An 18,531-nucleotide genomic window follows, 5' to 3' on the forward strand; every position below is an offset into this window, starting at 1 on the left:
GGGGGGGGGGTTGGGGATGGGCAAGAAACAATGGGGAAAGAGGGGGGAGAGGGCGAAAAGGACATCAAGGGTTGGCGATGGTATCAATAAGCAAGTTCCAGGAAGTAATGATATGCCTATTCCTAAGGGAGTTTGGGACAGGGACAGGGAAAGAACAAAGAGATTGGATTTTTGAGGTAACGTCAAAGTAGATGGCTTTCCAAATCTTGTTCGGAGAGCGAGAGTTGGATGACCACTACGGATGTCACGCTCCATCCAGAGGTGATTTATGGTTGCACTAAAAGCAAGCTTACCAAGGGTGTCACAAATGGAGGAGCCAGCAAAAGTCATGTCAATCCAGATCCATTCCCTGTCGAAAGGGAGAGAATGGGTCTGCTAGAGAGCCACCATCTAGAGAGGACAACTTTCTAGACGGAGGAGAGGGGATGGGAAAAAGTGAGAAATGTCCTTAGAGCCATGTGGGTAGAGGCAGCAGGAGAGATTAGCGGGGATGTGACGGTAGATAAGGAAGGATTGAATAGGGAAGTAGTTGGAGAGACATCACCAGACAATGAAGCTGTGGCGAGGGATATGACCCTTAACCGAACAAGATTGTGCCAAGGAACCACAGGGCCAGAGGATCTGACGAATGACCAAGCAAAGGCGCAGGAGAAAATCCCATTGGAAGAGGGTAGCCAAGTGCATTTGTCTTCCCTTCCCTCTGTGCTCTAGGAGGAGCGAAGGGAGGCAGACCAGAGGTCGGCAAGAGGGGAGAAAGATAGGGGGACCAACCCAGGGGGGATATAATAGAGGGAACATGAGCAGATTTGGGGAGGCCAAAAAACTAGAAGGACTTGGGAGTGATCAGGTGGGAAAGGATGCCCAAAGGGTGCTAGGGATCCAACCAAAGGAAGGTGGACTGGCCATTGCCAATAGTGAAGGAGATGGCATTGAGGGCTAAGAGTCTCAAGGCTGAGAATTTTTCTCTCGATCCCATAAGTATCAGGAGGGGTAGGGGCCGTCTAGAGAGAGTTGTGTTTAAGCAGAGAGGAATGGATCCAATCAAACCAAATACTTCTCTACTTAGACACGATTTTCTAGATGAGCTCAATGATACACAGAGTTGACCTCTTTGATTCTTCTAATTCTCAGGCCTCCTTCAACCTTGGGGAGGCAATGGAGAAAAGGAATCAAAACCCTTCCAGAGGAAGGAGCAGAATAGACCTTCAATGGACTTGATTGTGGAGGCAGGGAGGACAAAAATGCCAGACCAATAAAGGTACATGGACTAGAAAACCGATCTAATGAGAGTGAGATGACTAGCATAGAAGAGCAGCTTGCTTTTCCAAAACTAAAGCCTCTTCCTCAGAAGGTCAAGCATGGGGGACCAATGGTGAAAAGAAAGCCTGGTGGAGATGAGAGGGAAACCCAGCTATTTAACAGGAAAGGAGCCCAAGGAGAAACCTGTGATCCCAAGGAGATGGGACTAAGACTCGATAGTGACACCAAAGACAAAGAGACTCGACTTAAGGAGCTCGAGAGACTTTCAAAAGAATGAAGTAAGGACATGATAGTGGAGATGGAAAGGGGATTAACCTTAGAGAATATCATGATATCATCAACAAAAGCAAGATGAGAGAGCAGAAGGAATTTGTATTTCGGCCTTTCGGGATAAGAGAGATGGGATGGAGGTCAGTAGCAGATTGAATGGAACATGATAGAACTTTAAGGGATAGGGAGAAGAGAAAAGGGGACAGATAGGGGGCATCATTGTCGGATGCCATGACCAGAGGGGAAGTAGCCAGCCAAGCTACCATTAACCAAAACAGAGAAACGGGGAGAGAAAATGCAGTAGTGGACCCAATGAACATAGGAGACAGGGAAGTACATGTGGAGCAGGACTTTGGAAATGAAATCCCAGCTTAACGTGTCGAAAGCCTTGTGAATGTCAATTTTGAGGAGGGAAACAGAAGAGTGGGATTACGATCAAAACCACAGACAATCTCAAGGCAAATGATGATATTATCCGCGATGCTCCTTCCAACAATGAAAGCGGATTGATTTGGGCTCACAAGAGAGTTGATGAGTTTCTGAATCCTATTAGTAAGGATTTTTACAATGAACTTGTAGAGAAGGTTGCAGAGAGAAATGGTCTAAAATCATTCATAGAAATTGCACCCTCTATTTTTGGGATGAGGCAAAGAAGGTATGATTGATACCATTGATCTAATTGGGTTGAAGAAAAGCTCCAGACTTGCAAGAACAAGGTCGTTGCGGATGATATTCCAGTAGGAAAAGAAGAATCCCATACTGAAGTTGCCTGAGCCAGGGGCTTTGTTGGCTTTGTGGGAAAGGATAGCCGAGCGGATTTCTTCCTCATAGGGAATTGAATGAAGGGAAGGGAGGAGCTCATCCGAGACATATTTGTTGAGGTTGTGAGGAAGGGGAAGGGGAAGGGGAAGGGGAAGGGGAAGGGGAGAGAGAGGGAGAGGGAGAAAGGGGGTGGGAGAAAGATCCCATAAAAATGAGAGATGGCTTCAAATTTGATGTCCTCAAGATTAAGGATCACATTTCCGGAGGAGCAAATAAGTTTCGGGAAGGAATTAGCATTATCTCTGGCCTTAACAGAACAGTGGAAATAGGCAGAATTAGAGTCACCAAGATTTAACCATTTGATTCGAGCTTTTTGGCAGAGAAACCTGATGCAAATTCTTTACCAAACTAGGTTTGTTTTATTAGGAATAAGCCTAGGGTTGGGTTCTATACATGTTGGGCCTTTGATCCATGTGTTTTGAGTGTAATAGGCCACTTTTATTGGCCTAAAAGAAGGGGTTTTAAGGTTGCATACAGGATTACTAGTTGTTTCCTTTTTCATTAGTTTCCTTTTTAGTTCAATTCAATTTAAGTTGTTAGTCTTTGTTTTCTTAGGAATCAGGTTATTAGTTGAGTCAAGTCATTAGTAGTTAGTTTCTAATTTCAATTAGTTTCTAATTTCAGTTTTTAGTAAGTACTGTATTAGGAGGGCTAAATTAAGATTCCCTCCCCCATCAACATTATAAATAAAGAAGAGGAGGCTCCTAAAGCTACAATGAATTTTGATAAAAAAAAAAAAATTAATGGCTGCTACTATTGTCTTCTCCATGAAGAGTTGTCTAGTGTTTGATCAAAGCTGATGGAATTGGTGTTTGATCCATTTGACTCTTTATAGTATGAAGCCCAAGAGGTTCGCTTTAATTTATTTCTCTCTTCTCTTCCACAGAACTCAAGGTGTTACAGAGTTGATCTACTGTTATAGGTATTTAATTAATTGGGTAATTTACAACGCCACCCCCTAAAGAATGCCACTATTAAAGAGACACCCCCTGCATAATACCAAATTATACTCAGACCCCCTATCGTCAATTGCTCTTACGGAATATACCTTATATGCTGATGTCAACTGATTTATTTTTTTCTAAATACCAAAATACCCTTATAAAAGCAAAGTACCTGATATACCCTTCTCTTAACCCTTAATCCTCATCACATACCCTTCTGGTTAAACCTTAAAAGGGAGGAGAAATCAAGAGATTTGAAGAGAAAAAAAAAATTAGAAGACTAATATTTTGGAGATTAGGAAATCTCCAGCAACAAAGTAGATCAAGAGTAAGCGATGTCTTCATTGAAGAAGTTTCGTTGCTTTAGACAAACGTTACCATGTGTTCTCATCTTCCTCAACCACAGAACCCTAAAAATAGAAGAAAGGGGGGAAAATGTTTATAAAGACAGATTTCAGATCTGATGGGGAGAGGAGGAAAGCGAGGACAACAACCGTTTTCGTTCCCTCAGAATGATAGTAGCACAGAGCCAAGACAAGCAAGCAAAAACGAAACAACGTTTCAGTTTCCAAAACAAGAACTTGAAATGCAGGCCACTCGATTTGAAGCCAAGCTCCCAAGTTGTCCGATTGAGAGAAGCTTTTATCCATTCAAAATCACTTCTTTATTTTCTGGAACCCAATAAAAGTGCCAAACATTTCCCATAACATAATGGACAAAACTGTACAAGTTCACAATCAGCCATTCATGGATGAATTCTAGACTAAGCAAATACCAAAGTAAACACCAAATTAGTCTTCTTGTCTGAGCCATTTATTATCATTAAAAAAAAAAAAAATTGAGTTGAACCCCAACGCTGCTGAGAGTCTAAAACTAGTACCCGGATTTCCGATTTTACAGATATTTAAGTCACTCAAACGGCTCAAGTGCTCACTGCTCAACACCTCAACCCTCTTCGTCTTCTTCAACCTCCATTCCCTCGTTTCCTTTTCGCCTGGTACAGCCAAGTCGAAACCTTACCTTACCTTTTCTCTCCTTCGACCCCGCTTACTGAGAAACCCTTTGTGGATCTCCCAAGCCTTTCTTCTTTTTCTTCTTCTTCATCCTCTTCGGGCTCTGACCTCCACAAAGATCTCCAAGGCTTTCACTGGTTTCGGATAAACCAAAATGGAAGCCAAACTCATCGCCTGCACTGACGAGAACGTTAGGCCTTTTTGCAGCCAGTAGTGCCCAACGGTGAGAATGGGATAGCAACGGATTCAGTTTATTCCCCAGGTAACATTTGGAATTTTTCGTTATGGATTTTACCATGTTCTTCGCCCATCCGCCCTCTGCACCCTGCGACCCCTTTAACCCATGATACCATCTCTTCAGAGCTTCCTCCAACCACTAGCGCTTGAATCCTACAAATCCCCTCACTTGCCGACCTACCCTTTCCCGGACCTCTTAAATTTGCAACCATTACCATCTGATCTACCTCTCTTGTTTCTGTTTTTATCAGAGCAAAAAAGAAAGGGTAGAGAGAGAAAGGGGGCATAATCGTCATTTAACAGAGACTGATGGCAGGGGTTCTGAGTATAATTTGGTATTATGCAGGGGGTGTCTCTCTAATAATGGCATTCTTTAGGGGGTGGCGCTGTAAATTACCCTAATTAATTTCTTTTCTCAGTTCTGTCCAGAGAAAGACGTTCAGTGAGCTTATTTTCTAGTTCTTTCCAAACCAATCCAGTCTTCAGTTTGGGCTGGAATTTTAATCAAAGGTTCCCCTCCCTTAGGAAGGAACTCGATCCATACTTGAGCCCCTTTTGATCCCTTGTTGTTGAGATATTCAAATTCTCTATTTTTTTGTCTTTTAATGGCATGTGCTATCTACAATTGAAGTCCGTAGATCTGTTTCAATCCTTATTATTTTCTTGGACTGTGGTTCATGGTATTAAGTTGATGTGGACCTATTTGAAGTAATGTCAGTCCCTCTTATCAGTACTACTGATCTGATCAGAGAAACCTTAGTATTGGAATCGGTAGCTTCAACTATCCAGATCTGATTTCTGTTTTGTATGATCTATTTGTGCTATTGTCCTACTTTGATTGAGGTTGTTCTTTAAGAGTATCCTGCTGTTTTGGGACTAGGTTGGCTTGTCAATTCTAGTTTTACATTAAGTGGTATCAGAGCATGGCAGAGAACAACCCTACTGCTGAGATGATGACATCCATAGCTTCTATTATGGAGATATTACAGACTATAAGGACGGAACAACAAGCTCTTGGTGAAAGGATAGTGGCTGTGGAGACCCAACTACAACAACCTAATTATGATACTCATGTTCCACTTGAGAATGAAGGGCCCGTTTGATAACATTTCAAGAAATGCGTTTTTGCCGTTTCTGTGTCCAAAAACGGTAGAAATGGAACAAAAAACGCTTGATAAAACTGTTTCGTTTCACTTGTTTTCAGAAATTGAAATTGAAATTTCTACCTATTTATGGTTCAAGAAACGACCCAGGCGAAACAACTTCTTGTTTCACCGTTTCTGGAAACAACTCGTGGCCATTCTTTCGCTGGTTACTATCGACTTCCAGAAACATGACTTATCAAACACCTTCAATTCCGTTTCTGTTTCTAGAAATGGAAATTTATGTTTTTTCCGTTTCTTGAAACAGAAACGGTAGAAACGTTATCAAACGGGCTCAAAACTTCTATATATTCGGTTGCCCAATTTGCTAATAGGAGACCTAACCCTAATCTGAGAGGACCACAGAGGATTCTTTTGGTACAAGCAACTTTTGAAGAACATGTGAGGAGTTATTTTGACAATGAACGTCCCACATATCATAAACACTCAGGAGACTCACAAAAAGTCAAGCTTAACCTCAAGGAGTATGATGGTAGGCATGACCCCCAATTGTTTTATGATTGGATAGCAGCTTTTGATTACTATGACCTATTTGAGGAATGGAAAATTAAATTAACTCACGCTAAGCTAGTTGAGGTTGCTCGTGATTGCTGGAGAACCCATGAACAAGAACTTGAAGATTGTGGTAGAGAACTTGAAGATTGTGGTAGAGAACCTACTACTTGAGAAGAGATGAAGCAAGAATTGGCTGACAAATACTTGCCACGAAATTTCAAAGCTCACATACAAGATCAGTTAAACTCTCTTCATCAAGGAAATATGACTGTTGCTAAGTACATGAACAAATTTGATGCACTTTATTCTCGCACGGGCATTAGGGAGAATGAAAGGCAGTTACTTTCTCGGTTTTGACTACGATTGCGAGCTGAAATTAATAGCGGAATTGGTGTTGTTGATGTGTTTACGGTGAGGGATTGCTTTAACAAGGCTCTATGGGCAGAGGAGCTCATAGCACAGGTAGGTAGAAGGTTTAGTTATCAAGCTGGGGAGGTCAAGAAAAAATTTTCAGCCACTAAACCTAGCAATTCAGAACCCCCAAAAGTCACATTTCCTCCACATTTTGACAAAGGGAAGACACCTATGACTAGTGGCAATAAAGTGCAATATTATTACTGCCAAGAAGTTGGGCACTATGCAAAGACTTGTCCACATCATCAAAGAACAAATGTTGTTGCTGAAATTAAAAAGACTTATGATAAGGTAGACCCTGATCTATATCCGTATCCGTTTGAGAATGGGGATTTTAATATCTTTGATGATGCCATTGCACATGATGATGGGTCTTGTGTCATTCAAGTTACAAGTAATGTCTTGGTTACTGAAACCATGGAAGAAGATTCCACTGAAGAGAATAGAGCAGACAATATTGAAGCCGTGGATGATGAGGTAGTGGTAGAGAGCACTCCACAACAAGTCTTTGAGATTCATGAAAAAAAAGGAAGAGCTTGTTCCTTCAATCCTTGATGAGAAGGTTACCAACATTGATGACTCTATGCATACGACATTCACAGTTGGCATTGATTCAGAGGTTGAGCACATAAAGTTTGTTATGCCATCATGGTTCTTTGAAAAGAAAGCCCCACGCCTTGAAGACTACATTCTGAAAGTTTACAAGCAACAATAATTTTGTTTGGGAATGGTCAAAGCTGCTACTCACATGTTTCCTCCCCATCAATGCAAATTTCGAGAACGAATTTTTTCAAGATGCAGATTCTTCACCAAATTAGGCCTGTTTTATTAGGAATAAGCCTAGGGTTGGGTTCCATACATGTTGGGCCTTTGATCCTAGGTGTTTTGAGTGTAATAGGCCACTTTTTATGATCCTAAAAGAGGGGCTTTAAGGTTGCATAAGGGATTACTGGTTTATTTCCTTTTTCATTAGTTTCCTTTTTAGTTGCGTTCAATTTAAGTTGTTAGTCTTTGTTTTCTTAGGAGTCAAGTTATTAGTTGAGTCAAGTCATTAGTAGTTAGTTTCTAATTTCAGTTTTTAGTAAGTATTGTATTAGGAGACTAAATTAAGGTTTCCTTTAAGGAACCTTCTATTTTGTAATTCCCTCCCCCATCAACATTCTAAATAAAGAAGAGGAGGCTCCTAGAGCTACAATGAATTTTGATAAAATATATATATATATATATATATTAATGGTTGTTGCTATTGTCTTCTCCATGAAGAGTTGTCTTGTGTTTAATTAAGGCTGATGGAATTGGTGTTTGATCCAATTGATTCTTTACGGTTTGAAGCCCAAGAGGTTCCCTTTAAGTTATTTCTCTCTTGTCTTCCATAGAACTCAAGGAGTTACAGAGCTGATCTACTATTACAGGTACTTAATTAATTTCTTTTCTCAGTTCTGTCCAAAGAAGAAAGATGTTCGGTGAGCTTATTTTCTGGTTCTGTCCAGACCAGTTCAGTCTTCAGTTTGGGCTGGAATTTTAATCAAAGGTTGCCCTCCCTTAGGAAGGAACTCGATCCATACTTGAGCCCCTTCTGATCCCTGATTGTTGAGATATTCAAAATCCCTATTTTTTTTGTCTTTTAGTGGCCTGTGCTATCTAGAACTGAAATCGGTAGATCTGTTTCAATTCCTACTATTCTCTTAGACTGTGGTTCATGGTATTAAGTTGATTTTGACCTATTTGAAGTAATGTCAGTCCCTGTTATCAGTACTACTGATCTGATCAGAGAAACCTTAGTATTGGAATCAATAGCTTCAACTGTCCAGATCTGATTTCTCTGTAGTCTGATCTATTTGTGCTATTGTCCTACTTTGATTGAGGTTGTTCTTTGGGAATATCCTGCTGTTTTGGGACTAGGTTGGCTCGTCAATTCTAGTTCTACATTACCACCACCTTATCTTAGGGCCAATATGTTCCCTTAAATTACGTTCTTGCGTGTTGACGTACCATTTTAAATCTTAATCCACTATTATTCCCACTTCATTTTTATTATGGGAATCACCATTACACCAAAGTTTATAGTCATCTAAATCCTTAGCCGTTTTACCATTCCACTTTGTCTCTTGTATACAAGCTATGTCAATTCTTCTTCTTTTCATTATGTCCACCAATTCTATATTCTTTCCCGTTAAAGTTCCTATGTTCCAAGATGCTAATCTAATCGTACAGTCTTGGGCTAGCATCTTTACTCATACTCATCTATGGTGCAAAAACCCTTCCCTATTTGTCATCATAACTAGCCGCCAAAATGGTGTCTCTCACAAGGGGCGCCCTAGCTAACCTTTGCTTACTTTCCACTACTCTTGGGTCCTAATGTAGTGTGTCGCTTCCAAGGAACAACATCCTAGCACAAGATTGATAGGACAATTTTTTACTATTATTCATCAGGATCCATGCAAAAAGGAATTGGCTACACCCAAACAATTAAAAAGTTGAATTAGAAAATCCGCAGGAATCACTCACAAAAAATCTAAGCACACTTACATCATATACAGACCAAAAAAAAAACAACCAGAACCAAGCAAATAGATGAAAAAGCATAGATAAGAACAAAAAACAGATGAACATTAACAAGACAAACCAGAAAATAGGAGAACAGTAAATAGATGAACTAGTAAGGACTAAGGAGTTCTCCCTTCTGCTGGAGAAGAAGGAGAAATTCTTCCACAGATTAAAAGCTTTCTTACTATTTGTATGGAGCAACTGCAGGTCGAAAATCAGAGTTAACCGACCTCAGGTTTCATCCCTTCTTTCACTTCTCGAGTACATGAATGCGTAAGAAATGAACCAAAAAACCCTCTAGTTGTGACACATGGATTTCCCAACTCCGAAAATCAGAGTTAACCTTTTGTCAATATTTGTCAGTGGATTCTTCTTTGGAACACCATAATCAAATTAGAAGTGGATAAATTCTTGGTCGAATGCGAAGAGGGCAATCAAACTGAGGAGTGATAAAGGCAACGATAGCGAGTCTGTGAGGTCGACCAATAACCCATCAACAAGGCTAAATCAAACGCATAAAATTCCAACAGAATATCCAAACTAAGGAGCGATAAAGACAACCACCAAATAGAAAAGGAAGAGGGATGCGGTGGCAGATCCCCTAAACTATCTTCATAATATGCTGCCCAATATACCCGACCGGAAAATTCCTCGCCAAATCCTAAAACAACAGATCAGCTACGTGTTTATTCAGAGATCTGGGTTCCCTTCCTCACGCTCTTGGTCCCGCAGACAGACAGACAGACAGACACACACACACACACACACACACACACAGAGTAACGAAGAAGGGATAAAACAAAGGAACAAATATAAGGTAAAATGAAAAAAATCCGAGGCAAGAGAGAATAAGAGGAAAAGACCTCCCGGGTATGTGAAGTTACAGAAACCGGGAGGAGATTTTCCTAAGAAAGAAGATAATAAGGTGTTTCAAGTAACCCCCATAACCGGGAAATAGGAGGAACTTGATACCGGAGGAAGATTATCGGGTACGTCATAGAGCTTTCTTGTTCACCTGTATCAGAGGTTTGATTCGCCGGAGAAGGAGAGGTTCGCTAAACCGATAAATCTATAACAAGAAATACTCCTTAGACAATAATTGAAAGTTGCAATAATAAATACAAGGGTTTAATAGTTTGTTTCCTCCTCCGGTCCTCCCTCAACAATGATCTACCCTAAAAGATAAAGAAAATGTAACAAATCAAAAGAGTTCCCCTGCGAAAGAAAGAAAGAGTGGCACCTTGGGGGTGACCAAATGGCAGCCTCGCTTCTGGGGAGGAAGAACAACGGTCTTCTGAGCCCACTTGGGAGAAGCCATCGGCTCTGCTGTTCTGAGTGTGTTACCGGGACTTGACGGGTTGAGGATGTTGTATTGTGATTTCACTCGAATCGGGGCCAAAAAGGGCTTTGCGCCGAAGCAAACGAAGGTTTGCATTGTTTTGAGGATTCAAGGTTCGAGCGACTCGCAGCGTCACTACTTCAGTGGTCCGTAGCAGCCAAACGCAACATTAATTAATTAATTAATTTTTAAAAAATAAAAATAAAAATAAAAAAAGAGAAGAACGCCCATTTACATCAACCTCTCCTGACGTTTACTTATATTACATTTTTTTTCTTGAAAATTTATTTATTATTTTTAAATCCAAAATAGTAATACCATTAGAATAGTGTTAATTTTGAATTTTAAGAGACAAAATTACCCTTAATACCTTATATACCTATAATACCCCTCTTCTCTTTTATAAACCAACAATCATCACAAACCGAAGAAGAAGAACGCCCTATCTTATCCCGTGAAGGTGGAGAGGAATTGCCATTTCCGGCAAAGGTGGAGTGAAGTCTTCGGAATCATGTAAAAGAAAATTTTGTTTATTTAGAAGGGTCAAACCGTAAATTTTAATTGCCTTTATATGACTAGTATGTGCTGTCAGTATGGCTCAAGCAAAGCTATGATGCTCTGCTTTCACTTTCCATTACTCCCTCCCTTCCACCCTCTTAAATTGGCCACTTTCATTGCTGTTTTTTTTTTACAGAGGCAAAGAGGCTTTCCATGCATGTGGAATGAAACAGCTAAGGAAGCTTTTGGAATTTGCAAGTGGGCCAATTCAAATTTTACTATCAAGCATTAGACTAAGAATTGTCACACAAGCAGAAAACCTTTGAAGGGGGGAAGGGTTTGCCCTACTGTAGGATGGGATCCTAATGGCAAGGCAGTAATTTTCTTAATGGATTATAATTATTTAGTATTTAATTTTTGGGGGTGAAATCTATGAGAACCTTACTAACCTTATGAGCACCATATGGGTATGCGAAGTTGTATTAGCTCATCACGAGGACAAAATTTTAAGTGATGATCCATGGATGTATCTTGAATAATTCCATAGTGATGAAGAATGTGCAATCGTCTTCGGATCGTTTCGATACAGGTCTTTGTCTTTATTAATTTAAAGGTTTTGGTATATTATGGTTTTCAGGTTAAGAAGGCAGTAAGAGAAGAGTTCAACAAAGCTCCTGAGGTGAATTTTGTGTACTGTACAGAGATGAGAAGACTTCGCCTACAAAGAACTCGAATGAAAACCTCGCCTGAGAAGACTTCGCCGGAGAGAGGTGGTGGTGAATGGGATACAGTCGCCTGAGAGCTTTGCCTCCAGAGAACCCTACGAACAAAATCTGATCCAAGTGGGGGTAGGTTTGTTGAACACAATAAGGACAATATGTGATTTTCAACAAAATTCTACCCACTTAACAGGCTGACCCTATAAATATGCTAACGGTGTTGCTTGTTTGGGTTTAAATGTAATAAATATTTTTTTAGGGGGGAGAATGTAATATAGGCAAAAGCCTAGGGAGGTTGATGTAAATCCCCCTTAAAAAATTGAATCATAAGGAGAGGATTTGCGGGTGCCACGCTGAGCCCTTGGTACCGTACCTGGCAACAGTCAATTCAAAATGTAAACATCCTCGATAGGGAGCTTCTGGCGCGATGAGGTGCGGTGAGGCTGGAGATGGAGACATGTGGCAATGGATGATCGAACAGTTGAGGTCCCATTGACCCATTTCACCTACAGACAATGTTTTGCCGCTTCCCTACCTGATCCAATTCTGCAAACTCCCAAATCCCCTGACCCAAATGATGCTCTAACGATCACCAAATGCTCTTACTATTTGAAGTAATTCAAGCGATCTGTGGGTGGACTCACACAAGGACTTATGGCAACCTTTGAAGTTATCACCTGCTACCAACCATGGGAAGGCCAAGCTCTTGATTGAGACTTCACCATCAAATGAGTCATCATTTACGAACCATCCTGTATGGTTACAAGACAGCAAGTAAGCCTAGAAAATACAAGTTTAAACAAACTTTGTTCCTGTGAATAATTCAATGATCACTAAAAAACCTAAGTAAATGAACCATGTCTCAACGGGTGGAAAGGGGGGAGATGAGAAAGAGATGGAAAGGATAAACTCTCATGTGTGTGTGTGTGTTTTCTTTCAAATAGAATAGTAAATTAAATAAAAGTTACCCAACATTTAAAAAAAAAAACTATGTTTAGGATTAATCTAATGTTAACGGTTACATATTAACTGATTTTACTTAAAAGTCTTATATTTTTCAATTTTGCTTTTATTGGCCAAGTGTGTTTGGACACCTGCATTTATCTTGCCCTAACCCTTTTCACTCTCTTCTCCATCATTTTACAAGTCTCCCTTCCCTTACCCCCGGCCTAGGCTCCTCGCCAACCCCTCACCTCCACCTACTCACCGCCTTTTGCCTATGCTCATCAACACCCCATTCCCTGCAACTCCCCCTTTGATCTCTCTCCCCCTCATTTCCTCCCTCCCCTACCCTTCACTCCCTCTCGCACCCCCTTCCGCTAGCTCACCTCTCACATAACTCATTCGGCCCCCTTCCCCACACTCTCCCCCCTCCATTGTACCACCCTCACCCTACCCACCCCTACCTCCACTTCCACCCCACCCCCACCCCATCACTTCTCAATTATCTCTCTCTCTCTCCTACCCTCGTATTTTCCATAGCCCCCCCCCCACGCTCTCTCCCCTACCCCCCGCCCCCCATTTACCATTGCCTAAGACATTGCAAGGCCCCATCTCTGATACCAACAACTAAATGATTCTGTCTTCCTTAACCAAAAAGAGTTTCTCCCTTTAGTATCAATACCAATGTGCACAACGCAAAAGTTAGTTTATCGACCATGCCAAAACCCAATTCTGCCATTACACCATAGTCTTCATATTATCTGCTTTGGACGGATTTGATCTTGTTCTCCCTCACTGAACAAAGTGAATGCAAGGCCAACAATGCATTTTTCTTCCTACGAATATTATTGTCCTCCAATAAGTAAACTAGCAGTGTATGGCCCCCAACTATCCTATTGTGGACTTCTTCTCCTTTACCTACAAGAGGCGGAGCATAGCACAAGTGACGTTCTCCTTAGCAATGAACGTTCTGGTATTCAGTGTATTGAAGAGTGGACTTATCTCTCTGTGGCCCACTTAAGCGATCTTCACGCGATTTTCCTGTTTATTCTTGGCAAGAGGTTTGTATCTCCATGGTTGCTCACCTTTTGCAAGTCTATTGAGCATGATTTGAGGTTGGAGATGAGTTTGGGAATCAGGTGGTAAGAATTGTTAGAAATGCAACCCACCATAAGGCGTCAACTTTGCGAAGAGGTCATGGAAAATTCACCCGGTCTATTATTGTCGCAGTCATTATAAGTTGTGGGGGAAGCATCACCGTTGCTCAGATCATCCAACATTTGTCCCATGTAGGTCTAATTTAGAGAAAGAATCTTCTTCCATGGGAACAAATGTTTTTGTTTTATTAACAAATTAATAGACCAATTGCCAACACAGTCCAAGACCCAAAGCAAAATTTAACTTATAAAAGCAATATGGAGACAAGGATGAGGATATTGAAAACTAAACAACCATAAGATGCGTGGAATCACTAGCATGTGAATAATAAAAAAAGGGGGTTGAAATCGATCGAAACCCCAAAGTCCCACTCCGACATCCTTCCTCTGTGAGAGACCAAGGGTGCTTCTGCTGAAACCCTTTATGACGACTTCCTTTGTGAGAATTGAAAGGTGGCAACTACGATCCCATTGCATGTGAATAAAAAAAGAGGGGTTGAAGTTGATAGAAACCTCAAAGCCCCACTCCCACATCCTTCCTCTGTTACAGACCAAGAGTGCTTCTGTTGAAACCCTTTATGGTGACTTCCTCTATGAGAGCTGCAAAACGGGAACTATGATCCCACTAGCGACAACCCTGCTAGTGCTCCAGTAGCAGTTTCTATGGCCACTACTACTGCTAGCCACTGATGTGTTCTTCTTTTTTTCCGTTTTTCTTCCTTCTTTCTTCTCTTCCTTTGTTTTTTGTTTCTGTTTGGCAGTGGCATATCGAGGGTATCGATGTATCGACCATATTTGATGCAGATAAGTTAGGTAATAGGCTTATTTTATTGAAAATAAGTATTGGGTTGGGTTATACTTAACTTATTATCCACATGGACAATTAACTAATTAGTGGATAAAACATAACTAACTAACAACATTTACTAGTTAATCGTTGCTAATTAATAATTAACAAATGAAGGCTTCCTAATAAAGTTGAAGATTTTCCTTTCGAAATTTGGATAGCATTGAACATAAAGTAAGTGAGATAAATCAGGAAAAGTGAGAGAAAGAGTTGGAGATCAATTGTGACTAGAATAGAGGAAGAGAAAGAGTTGGAGATGAAGTAGGAAAACTAGAGATAGACTTGTATATGAATTAGGGAGGGGGAAAGAGAAGCAAAAAAACGTGGCTCTATTGCCTCTCACCCTTTATTTAAGGAAAATAAAAAAAAAAAAAAAAAAAGAGACGAAAAAAAAGTTATTGTGGAGAAGAAATAGGAGAAGGAAAAAGAAGAAGAAAGAAAAAAAAAATCAAGGGTTCGAACAATTTTCAAGGTAAGAGTTTTTAACATGATTGAATTACTTTCTATATTCTACTTGGGCAATAGATCATGATTTAAAGGTATGACATTTGGATTATGGGATCGATGAGAGAGAAAATAAAATTTTGATATGTTAACAATATTTTCTGGATTAGACAGAATAATAGTCTGAGATTGTTTATATTATTGAACATATTTAAGCATTGTTTTATGATCTGAAATAATTATTGGGATTACATACATGTGATTACGTGAATTCCTAAAAATTTCATTGAATTTGGAGATGATTTAATATACCGAAAAATTCATGTACTCAGATAGGTCACTGTTAGGGGAGTTTTCTATACTAGAGAATTGGGGTAGTGACGGAGGAATACAAAATTCGAAGTTTTATTTGGTTTTTTTACCGTAACAACTTTTATGAGTCTTCTAAATTTTTGAAAAATTTTGAAGTGATTTGAATTCGTAAAAGTGGTTTAATGAATTTTTCAAATTTATTGGACAAAATCTGTTACACTCTGAAGACCATTTTGTAGGGGGATCGATACCTAACATAATAAGGTTATTTTATATTATTTTCGTATGAGACTTATATATATATATATATATAAATTAGGTTTTAATAGGATTTAATTTCAACTTATTTGAAATTTCAGAGGTATTTATCTACTAATTTTTTGTGGCAAAAGGTAGAATTTTGGGAACGACATCAAGGTGAGTGGAACCTTTACCCTAACTTGCTTATTTTTATAGTGTTATCCAAAAGAGAATTTTATAAACAGTAGATCTATTCTAAACATTGGATTTCATAGTGTTTTGTCATTAAAATCTGATTTTTACAAACCTAATGTTATGTATATGAAAGAATGAGAAACAAAATTTGTTTCATGAATTGCAATATATGTACATAGCAGAATTTTCTAAATGGAGCATTGACTACATAATATTAGTTTCTAATATTATGTGTTAATTTGAGATTATGATTGCATGGAGTAATGTACTATGTGCATTATACATTCTTATATCACATGAATTTTTATCTGTGCATATTTTTAAAAACACTAGTTACATAAATTTACTGTTTTGATGTGTGAGATGTGTTGTTTATTATGGTAATGATGCTTTACATTACCAGCCTTAAACGAGGAGGGATGAGACTTCCTTGATCATTGCTTTGTTATTTATAATTGTTGTTTTGATGACTATTATAAAAAAACTAAAACTAATTTTATGTTCACATAGAGACCGACTATGGTGGAATGAGAGTATTAATCACACTTGAATTCCGAACTTGTTTGTATTTATATATATTTTTCATTCTTGGATAACTTTATTGTTGTTGTCTTGCCTTATCAACATTGGCGTTACAATGTTGAGGTGAGAATTGGTTCATTGGACTTTTCCTTAGTAAACCTATGGACTAATAGATAACACAACCTACTCTCGGCATTATCGCCTAGAACTTACAGATCTTATGGACCGTTGATGTCCAAAAACCCTGGGCGAGTTTGAGGTCATCACATTCATCATCTCTTTTCTCTCTGTCATCTTCAAGCTAGGTTACTATTGATTACCAGGTTATGTTTTGTAACAATTTCTTTTCCCAAGAATCCTCCCCCCCCCCTCCCACACACACACACACACACAACACACTCACTCGAAAAAAGGTAGTAGTAGCTTAATCACCTCATCGCATATCCCTTATTTGATCTAGCATGAGGTGGGTTTTCCTCATTATCTTCTTCTTCTGTCTGTCTTTCGTATTCAGAAACTAATTTAATCTTCTTCATGTTTTCCCCCTTTTTTATAATAACTTATTGTTTGTCTTTTCTTTCTATTTTCCTGCAATTTTGCTTCTTGCCCTTGTTTTTCTTATTTATACACCAGTATCAGTTGAGAGACATTTCCTCGTCAAATGCAAGCTTGATTGATGAACACAGTGGGAATCATTGTGCAGTTGTTTTGTTTTTTATAATTGATATGTGATCAACTCCTAACCTTGAGTGTTAAAGAGTTCGGTAGGTATCGTTGTAAAGTTTGATCCAACTAAGAAATTTCGTATCAAGAATTTTTTTTTATTTTTTTTAATTCTGATCACTACTGTATTGGAAATTTTATAATCACTGGCTTTTGCTTCCATGTCGTTCCCAAATTCCTTATTAACTAAGCTAAACAAGTGGCATATAAAAGATGGAGAAAACAACTTGCCCACTTGAATGGCTTTACACTCAAACATAGGCGGACATGAAGAGACTACACTACCTCCAGCCAAATACCTCCATATGGCCTGCTATTGGCATGAGCATCAGTGCAGTGGTGGTGCAAGTAGATAGGGCTCTCATGCCCATAAACTTTTAAGTACTTAGCTAGTGCATCTTCGAAAATCAAAATATACCAGCGAAATTGCTGAGCTGATAAACGTGCTTCAGCAGTAGCATGTGCTACAACATTGGCTCTTCCAGAACTTGAAATTATAGAAGGCTCAATTAAAGTAACGAAAAAACTGAAATGACGCTGGTATGGCCAACAGGTAAAAAGTCTTTGGTGATAATCCATCTAAAAACCTGTTGAGCATCTTATGATAATTTCACTTCTTCAAATCTCTAGTGCCGTTGATTGGGAAAAAAATCGTCTGCAATTCCGATCTCGTACAATTCCGTGCAATACCACCTTTAGGCGGTGACACGTTTATTGATACCAACACAATGGCCTAGATCTGATTTAAATGTCTTTTCACTGATTTAATGTTTTATTAGTTGTACCAGATCTGGGTCATTGTATTGGTATCAATACACGTGTCACCGTCTGAAAGTGGTATTGTACGGAATTGTATGAGATCGGAATTGTAGACGATTTCAACCCGATTGATTGCCAAGGATGCCCCCAGCTCTAATTCTTTCTTTTTTTCTTCATAATCTCCATTTTGTCATGCATTATTGTACTAATGTACTGTCTCTGTTTTATTTATTCATTTATTTTTGGTGAAATAATGTGTGTCATTATGATGGGATGTAAACTACATAGTAATATTATCCGGCGTATAATTTGTGAATTTATCAACAATAGTTGGGCCAAAGAGGAAGTATATTTCTCTATGTTCTGAGGAGAAGAATATCATGTGGGTGCATCAACCACAAGATATGTTGTGCCCCGCGCAAGTGAGCCTCATTTGCTGACCATTGCTAGAGCTATGGGGGATTTAAAGCATAATAAAGAACATGGAGCCAGAACATCCAGCGAGATTACCTGATCTTGAAGCATTATGGGTGGAACCTGGAACGGCTCATAAAAATTGCTTTTCAATTAGAATAGGCTCATACTCGCGACCAAGGAGAAGAGTTTTGCTTGTTTGAAGCTGGTAGCAACCATAATGGTGGCCTTCAGTTTCCACTTGCTCAGCAACTC

The 18,531-nt window shown here is 39.4% G+C and overlaps 1 protein-coding gene across 1 annotated transcript in view; it reads right to left on the minus strand.

Moving 5' to 3' along the window:
* LOC122074595 (UPF0047 protein YjbQ) overlaps positions 1–10,654 on the minus strand; it is a 13,292-nt gene extending 2,638 nt beyond the window's left edge. Inside the window, exon 1 of the mRNA XM_042639487.1 lies at positions 10,406–10,654. Within this exon, the coding sequence (XP_042495421.1) occupies positions 10,406–10,600 (195 nt within the window). The 5' untranslated portion in view covers positions 10,601–10,654. The remainder of the gene's footprint in view (positions 1–10,405) is intronic.
* Between the last annotated feature and the right edge of the window lie 7,877 nt (positions 10,655–18,531).

The sequence above is a fragment of the Macadamia integrifolia genome, chromosome 3, assembly GCF_013358625.1.
Source record: "Macadamia integrifolia cultivar HAES 741 chromosome 3, SCU_Mint_v3, whole genome shotgun sequence".
Lineage (NCBI taxonomy): Eukaryota > Viridiplantae > Streptophyta > Magnoliopsida > Proteales > Proteaceae > Macadamia > Macadamia integrifolia.